At 33.2% G+C, this 9,177-nt stretch overlaps 1 protein-coding gene across 1 annotated transcript; it reads right to left on the bottom strand.

The window, feature by feature from the left end:
• Window positions 1-725: 725 nt before the first annotated feature.
• Window positions 726-8,630, bottom strand: LOC122581412 (nicalin-1). The gene is made up of 14 exons (XM_043753642.1): window positions 8,269-8,630; window positions 6,070-6,239; window positions 5,769-5,872; window positions 5,050-5,116; window positions 4,547-4,639; window positions 4,301-4,465; window positions 3,140-3,280; window positions 2,976-3,053; window positions 2,748-2,860; window positions 2,584-2,644; window positions 2,096-2,263; window positions 1,849-1,950; window positions 1,549-1,638; window positions 726-1,107 (listed from the first exon to the last, which is right to left on the bottom strand). The coding sequence occupies exons 1-14, from the start codon at window positions 8,567-8,569 to the stop codon at window positions 1,045-1,047; spliced, it is 1,716 nt and encodes a 571-aa protein (XP_043609577.1). The 5' UTR covers window positions 8,570-8,630; the 3' UTR covers window positions 726-1,044.
• Between the last annotated feature and the right edge of the window lie 547 nt (window positions 8,631-9,177).

Below are 9,177 nucleotides of genomic sequence, written 5' to 3'. Positions count from 1 at the left end.
CTTGAGGATGGTAGAAAGAATTTAATTCCGTCCCTCACTTGAATCTTAAAAAAATCAAAAACATTCCGTCAAATTCCATTCCTTCAGATTCCAATTCCTTTAAAAGATTTCATTCTTTCCAAAAACATTCTGTGAACCAAACGCACCCTTATAGTTCATATACCAACATGAAAATCGAAAAGTAATAACAAAGCACAAATAAACAAAAACAAAAAGAAGCTAGGCTGCTCAACTATTAACCTGCTATAACAAAGCACAAATAAATAAATAAACCAAGTAGGCAGCTAGCCAACTAGGCTGCTCGGTATGCAGCCTGGCTAGCAGCTTGCGTGAAACACTGTTCAATGAGCATTTACAGGCATAATCGAGCATTTAACAGATGCGTAGAAGTATTCAGTGAAAATATTTATAAGCGTTTGTACACTCGCATAATCGACTATCTAACAAATGCATAGAACAGGCTGCCCAACACACAGCCTGGCTACCTGCTTGAAATACTGTTCAGTGAACATTCACACACATAGCCGACCATTTAACAGATGCATAAAATTGTTCAGTTAACAGTTTTTAGCAATCTTTAGTTCTTTACACTCGCATAGCCGACCAATAAACAAGTACAAATGCATAAAAGTAACGCCTACTACACAATTCATATTTATTATATATAGACCTTAGTATCACCAAGTAATGTCACTGCCCATCATAAATGTGAAGAGATCCTTCAATGACAATTAAGACCAAAAATATTATTATCAAGGACCGCTAATTGTGATCAACAGAATCCGTATAATCATTCTGCAATCAATTCTAAGAACGAATTTGCTACATAAAATTGCCTTGAAAAGATTACAGAGGTTACATGTCAAACATAACCAAAATTTCCTGCATGCTTGTAATTATAGCAAAAAATTAATCCTCGTTAACTAATTTAAAGCTACACGAGATAACCATGGTTCATTTAGAGCTCATCTAGTCCCTGCAGTCAGAACGAATAGTTTTGCAGAAACTGCAAAGTTTGTGGCACAACAAGATCATGTTTCATCATCAAGCTGCTTTGACTTTGCGGGAAGGAGGACGACGGAAAAGACTGATGAGATCATCGACACCCTGCAGAATAAATCATGAGCATCTATACTTTTATATACGATTTCCCAATTAATAACTTGAAAATACAACAAAAATAAGATGAAATGGGTGGCCAGGCAGATTGGTGAACTGGTCAAAAGAGAGTCATGAAAATTACACTATTTGAATAGTAATCTTAAATCAAAGAATAAAATGTCTTGCATTTCAAGAGGTAAAAATAAAATGATCATGCATTTCAAAAGATAAAAATAAAATGATTTTAAAATTCAGAGTAAAATATAACTTTTCCATGACATTCGACCCATTCGAGCTGTTTTCTGGTTTCCTATTAAGCTATTTTAATGTTATTTCACATTTTTGGCCCACTAAAGAGTAAAGATCCAACACGGATCGATTCATTCAGTAGAATATGGGCTAAATTGCCCACTACACCTAAAGGTTTATCTAACAAGGTGATCATACCCTGGTAGTTATCACGAGGAAACTGAAAAGCGTAATCAAGTATGATCCAAGAACAAGTAGCAAGAGCAGGTCAAATGTTACACTGGCAACCTGCAATAAATCAATATACCTTTTCTGTTAGCTCTAGAAAATGTTTGTCCACTTAATTTATTGCAAAATACAATATGCAGAAGCTTAACATCATGAACAGTCAAAACTGTGGAAAAAAAAATCAACACTTGCTCTTATTAAATAAATTAAAAGAGGATTATCATTGCTATCATATTAACGAACAAATGCAATAAGAGGGGATAACCTTACCTGATAAATCTGCAGTGTATTAACTGTCGAGTCGTAAAAAGTGAACATTCCATCAATGATGTCATGTTGCAAATTAACTTCTACAACATGGTCTGCTAATTCCTGTAATTAACAAATAAGATTTTGTCTGAGTGAAATTATAATCGAAAAAAGTGGATTTCACTTTGTTTTCTAGTAACAAAAATGAAATTAAAATTCATGTATATTTATTTTGCAAAAGCTAAAATGCAAATATCCTTGTCAATACTTTTTTCAATGCCATGATGAATGCATTGTCCTTCGAGAGAAAAGGTGCCACACGTGGTGTTACTGACAATAGATCAAGCCATGATCGTACGTAAGAAGGATTGACAGCCAAACTACTGTTATCAGCAAATATATTGATGTTCTTTCCCTCTTGACCATAGATATGCCTCTGCAGAAAAGAATGAACAGTAATTAAAGCAATTATCACACACTTGAATGAAATTTATATCAAAGAGAGTATTTACTTGTTGAAAATATTTATTAAAACATGCATAAGTGGACAAAAGTAATATTTTGATGTTTTTAATAGCACATTTGGAGTAACTTGCAGATTCCAAAAATCAATTCTAATGAAGACAATCAAGTTCCTGTTTTGTTTGTAGCATATATATAAGTAATAGCAGAATAACGTATATGACTATATCATATGTGATAACTAATAAAAGAACGTAATATTGCAAATAGTTATTGATTTAATAAGAGTCTTACAGCAAGACTCTCGGCAACCAATTTTACACTTTTGACAACTGCAGCTTCGCTGATGAACACTCTATGACAAACAAAACAAAAAAAAAAAAACATAGACATCAGAATGATTCCCCTTATTTCTATTTCTTTAAATGGTAGAAATGGCAGGGTTTGCAAATATTAACCTGTTATCAGAAAGTCCTCCAGTGCTTTGCAGTAGATCGGGTGCAACAGAAAGTCCAGAGAGTGTAGCTGCAGTAACTCTTAACCTTGAAAACTGCTCATGTTCCCAGGCTACCTGCATGTAAATAACATTTAGCTATCAAAATGGCTTCCTGAACCGTGTGATACATACAATGGATAACTTATAGTATCATCAGGATTATAGTTACGTTTTATCTTAATCTCCTTACTCGGGAATTGGAAACATTTATTTTCTTGTGCTTTAGCCCAACTTTAAGGCCAAGTTCCTCTGCTACATTAGATAAACCCTGCACACAAGACCAATTAGAAACAATTCTACTTTTCAATGACTTTAAAACATATGGTTTTCCATATGATGTTTTTATCCACTTACCTCAAAAATTTGTTTTACATAAGCATTCTCTGGAGGTTTAGACACATGAACCCATAAGCCGTCTTCCCCCGAGCCAAGACTATTCAGGCAGATGGCATAATCAATACTTTCTCGTAAACGTTGATCAAAACTTCTAAGCCACTGCAAGGAATTACACATAGATCAACTTCAGTGAAGAGACGGAGCCAGACTTATCATTGGCAGGGTCATTAGAAAATCCAATGTTAAAAATTATTATTATATGAATCATTCTTATCCCTAACGAGCAAAGATAAAAATCTCTTCATGCGTGTGTGCTTTCGTTTTTATTAGACGGAATATTCTAACAAATACTTGAACAAACACATTTTACGTTTATGATCATTCATTTATTTTAATTAAACAAACACACAAGCACGTACACTTCTGTGTGTTTATTCAATCAATAATATAAGTTCATCTCAAACCAGCTTTATCTTGGATAATAAAAAAAATATATACTTTCTTTCAAAATGGTTTTATATATGACTAGCAATAGATATTCATCAAGTGAATATAAAATATGATGATACTTACGATATAACCATGCCACTATAAAACTACAAATTCATGTTTCAATCTATAAGGAAATTCCATTTTTAAACATAAATAAAAGGTGAAAAGAATTGTACATCACTTCGTTTCATGGAGAAAATATCCCCAATCAAGTTGAAAACTTTAATAGACATACAACAAGGTCTTTGCATTGGAGTTTTTACAAACACGGCAGACTTGTACAAGTAGCCCACAAAACATACAATATATCTGTTGCTACCATAAATTGTCTCTAGATTTTTCCATTTGAACAGTCAATTTAGTAGTCAGGGCAGGGTTGGTGTGACCCATAAACACCATTTATCCACTTCGATAGATATTAAGTTTGTTAATTATTTAACTATATTCCACAATACAGTAAAACAATAACCTACATATTTACGATTTGAAAGATCGTAGGATTTGGGGCAACTTTCAACCGTTTTCAACCGTTTCACCAGTTCAACCCATTTGACATATTCCTCTTTTAGCTTATTTTTTTCATTGGCCCGTACAAGATAAAGTACAGTCCAAATCAACATATTTTTAAGTAAGTGGGTTGAAACTGCCACCTCTAATATGAATTCTACAGAGTAAGATGCATGATACCTTCTGAGTTCCATTGTAGTTATAAGGCCCTCCAGATGTCAGCCCAAAGAGTATATTATATCTTCCTCTCGTGTTAGGGTTGGAATATAAAATAGAAAACAATCTAGCAATTTCAAGAAGTGCCACAACACCACTGCCGTTGCTATCGGTACCAACTGATAATGCCTAAGGGATTATCAAAGAAACAACCAAGTTAATAACATGTCACTTTAGGAAGTAAGCAAAGGGATAATGTAGTATAGTTACCGGAGCTGCACCAAATGTATCATATGATGCCACGATTGCAATGGTTGGGAGTTGGTCAGAATCCCCGTCAGCCTTCAGTCCAGGCAACCATCCCTGTAAATAGTTAACATGGCATCAGAACATGTAACACTAAATTAATTCAAAAGGACCACCAAACAGGACATGCAATTAATTTACATTACACACTGTTCTTGATCACTTAATTTCATCACAGAACATATCTCATATATTCTCAAAGTCATATAAGTTTGACATTCGTTTTGAAAAAATTAAAACAAAAAAAATATAAAGAACGCTAAAGACCTTTAGTGGACTGTGCATGGGTTCATCCATATCTTGGAACGTGATTAACCTTGATTTTTAAGTTTTTGCGTCCATATATCGGGTATGTATTCATGCTGTTTAAAGCTTTTTCCCTTTAAAAGTTTGCCTTATTCAGATGCAGGTCCACTTCCACAGATACATGTGTAGAGAATAGACTATTAAATGTTGAGATGAAAAACCTGGATGTTTGTGATTGTGGGAGATGCAAGTTTCTTAGGAGTCAGTGATGTGACAATAAGCTTGTATCTGCAGTGATAGGAGGAATACAACACAGATTACTACCAAAATCCAAATAATGTAATCAAAATTATAGACTATACAATATAAGCTTCATGGATCCTTTAAAAAAAATATGTTAAACCCTAAAAGATAAAGAATGGATGTGTCTTAGATATATCTGAACTTCTGAAGATTTTTGGGAGTGTAAAAGATAAGAATTATTAGCATTGAGCAGTATCTGCTCAAGCAGTTTTGACAATGTATGTATATGCATGTTCAATGTATGAGACTGTGAGATACACTATCTACATGATCAACTTATAGCATATGAACAGACTTTTTGTCAATATGAACTTATTTTGAGGTTATATAAAACAAAACTCACTTTTAATGTAAGACATCTAAGAAGATAACACAGAAACGACAATACAAATAACATGCAATCAGTTATCCCTAAAGGGATGGAGAGTGTGGTATATATTAAAGTTGGAAATATCACATCCTTTGACTGCAACGATTAGAGAAGCAATGTTACACTTGAAGTCAAAAGTTTTATATTATCCTCGTAACAATATATCTCCTTATATATAATACAACTTAATGTGAGGTAATGATGTATAACTTCTAATTATTATGGTATTATATGATCAAATTGTAAAGTCAAAGAATATATACTAACCCTCCTGTAGTTGCTGTTGCAGGCTGACCAGCCGCATCATTTCTCTTGATATCCGCCAACACTTTATCTAAATTTTCATCTTCAAAAGCAAAATACACAGGATACTGTAAAACAAAATTTAATTAATGAACAAAACATAAAAGAGAGAACATAAAAACTGTCTTCTGACTTATTAAGAGTCGAAACTGCTATTAGAACTTATAATCATCATAGTCAAAGTTCAAACTTTCATTATCAATATATTTAATCTGCATAAGCAAACAGATAAGAACTTGTTATGAGCAATATGTTGTTCACTTACTTGGATAGTAGTATGTATTAGCTTCTGCTCTAAATCAGCCAACTTTTCTTTAATATTTTCCTTCTCGCAATTATCAAGATGTGCACCACCAAATCGAGTGTTCGCAGAACGGAAACATTGAGGGAGTAGAAGTAGTAATCCCCCTAAAGGCTTTCCCTGTTCAATATATTCTGCCATATGGTCAACAATAGTTAAGAACTGAATCAGATTGTTATAGATATAAGAACAATGAGAATCAATTTATCCCAAACTAGTTGCAGAGGCCTGTATCAAAAGGTTCAACAAACCTATGATCAGATAAATGTGATATTTTTAAACCAAATAGAATGCAAAAAGAAGAGTAACACCCACACATAGATTTACATCCTAAAGACTGCTCCCTTGGTTAAAGGTTAACCTCGGGATGGTGATCAATTTTTGGCTCATTGTACTGGTCTAATCAGGCTTTGCCGGTGAACAATTCAACCTATTTCCCCAGCCACCCCCAAGATAATGCCTAGAGCAGGATTCGAATGTGAAATCTCTTGTGAAGAAACAAGACTCCTTGCACAGGTGGTTAGATGAAAGCTTGTCTGATTTTCGATATTATAATGCATCTACATTTTGGCTTCTACATAATTGTAAATGAGTCAGCGTTAACCTCCGAAACATCCAGCAGCCATAATTTCTTAGTCAAAGTTTTCAAATTAATTTGTATTGAGTTTTATTGTGCTATCTGATACTCACCCCTCACAGAATACCAATCCGATAAATAATTATCTTGTTAAGAGAATGATAGGTTCACTCAATATTGTGGTATGATAATGATGGGTTCATTTGATATGTTTGTTTTAGCGTTTTGCTATGTTTATATTAATAAACATTAATTTAGATCTCATATAATAATATACATGTAGATGACAAGTTTATCATTGTTACACAAAAAAAAAGATAAATGGCAAGCGATGTGATAGCTTCCAAACTTTCTGTCTTATTTTTGACTATAAGATTTTAAGAGCAATGAAATGGTCGATGCAAGAATCAAACCTATGTTGCGTGACTTTCACTTGATAATAAGATATTGGGACTTGAGTTTGACTATCATTGCGGACAAGTTTTTGCGATCTTTTAGTAGATACATATTGTTGCCATATTAAACTAGCCACTATACACATACATATTAATTGAAGTAACATTCGTTGTTCCAATATTAAACTAGTCACTATGCTATGCCTACACATACATATTGAATCAAGTAACATTAGTTTATGGATTCTATTAATTAAGTTTATTATTACATGTTTCGTGTAAATGATGAGATCAGTTAAAATGCTTATTCTCATGAACATGTGTAGGTGACAATATCAACATTGGGCTAGCATGGAAAACGAAGAATGGTAACATCATTATGGTTAGTTTTATCCACCTATCACCATTAAGAAGTTACATAGTACTAAGCACAAATCAGTAAGAATTATTGTCAAGACATGTTTTTGCCTGATTAAAGCTTGATGTAACCATCCTGTATCCTGCATAATGCACGACTTATTTGATTAAAGGAATGGGATAACATATACATTTTGTACATGTCATTTCTTTCTATTTCATTTCTTTGCATCATTTTCATTTCACTAAATTTCCCCCTACCTAACATGCCCTAACAGTCCACTCAATCCTATCAAAACTACATCCAAAATGCATTCACATCACTAATAACTATACATACAATTTAGAAAAATCAGTAAAAGTTTATATCAACTAGACACATAGATATACACCTTTCATGAATGTATCGTTAAGTTAAGCTAACGTAACTATAACAACAGTTCGAGAAAGATCGTAACCTTCATAAGTAGTTAATCCGATTACTTTATCAGTTTTTTTGTCATATTCAAACTCAATCGTACTTAACAGTCTACTCAATTCTATCAAAACTACATCACATCAATAATAACTACTAACTATACATAACAATCCTAACTTAATAAAGTCAACACTTAGATATATAGATATAGATAGATACAGACATATACATATCTATACATATCATCGAGCTCAGTTGAAGTAAAATATCGTTAAGTTCAAACGTAGCGAATCGGTTTACTTCTATCACTTTCATCTAATTCAAACTCAATTCTACTTAACACTCATCAACGCTTAATAAATAAAATAAATAGATATAAAATATAGATATAGATATATAGATAGAGATATATATACCTTTAATGAATGTATCATTCAATTCAGTTAAAGGAAGTATAACAACAGTTCGAGAAAGATCGGAACCAGGAGCGAACAACGAAGAACCGGCGTGATGATTAAGCGAAGCGACACGAGATCCAAACGGAGCTCCGGCGATATCATATTGAATTAACCGGTAAACGTCAACAGCAGTAGATGCATCACATAGTTCAACACATGCTATTAGAATGAATACAAGTGTGATTACTGGATATAATGATTCGTACATACGACGTCGTTTATCTGGTGGTGTTGTTGTTGTAAATATGGAAATCGCCATTGATTGATTGATTGATGAAAACAAAGGAGTGTGTGACTGTGTGTGATGTGAATGAGATGTAAGAGTGTGTTTGGACTAGGGTTTAATTAAAGTAATTGGTTGGAAGTGATATCACTATTGAGATGATGACGTGTGTTTGTGATCGACTAATTTTTTATTTTATTTTCTAGTTTTATACTCGTAAAAATTTTTAATTTTTATTTATTTACTAGTTTTACTTTTTTTTAAGTTATATTTTAAGGACTTTTCATCTAATCAAGTGTCTTGGTTTGAAAACTACAAAGTTTAAATTGGATTGAACTAGCCTGGTGTCTGCACGTTGCGACGGCTAAAAAGCAGCTATCAATATTAAAAAAAAAACTTGTTGATGGTGAGGAATCCGGCGGCGGTGGTTGGGGGCGATGAATCCGGCGAGAGAGAGAGGGGTTGTGAATTAGTTGTTGATGGTGATGAATTGATGGCAAGGGTTGCGATAGGGAGATCGACTGAAAAAGATGATAAGCTTTTTTTATATGGGTTTCTTTTTTTCTGGGTTTAAATTTTGATAGGGGTAATTTTGGCATTTAGAGGAGAATGTGTAAAATACAATATAATTAAGGAGGGTATTA

Source organism: Erigeron canadensis, chromosome 9 (assembly GCF_010389155.1).
Source record: "Erigeron canadensis isolate Cc75 chromosome 9, C_canadensis_v1, whole genome shotgun sequence".
Lineage (NCBI taxonomy): Eukaryota > Viridiplantae > Streptophyta > Magnoliopsida > Asterales > Asteraceae > Erigeron > Erigeron canadensis.
Note: the sequence above shows the minus strand (reverse complement) of the source record. Positions and strands in the feature narration are given on the sequence as shown.

Excerpts from the sequence above, each read along its gene's own strand:
- LOC122581412 (XM_043753642.1), bottom strand. The coding sequence starts at position 8,569 with ATGGCGATTTCCATATTTACAACAACAACACCACCAGATAAACGACGT. Across the intron at positions 5,873-6,069 it reads TAATACATACTACTATCCAA|TATCCTGTGTATTTTGCTTT; the intron begins GTAAGTGAACAA and ends TTTGTTTTACAG. Across the intron at positions 4,640-5,049 it reads CCACAATCACAAACATCCAG|GGATGGTTGCCTGGACTGAA; the intron begins GTTTTTCATCTC and ends AACTATTTACAG.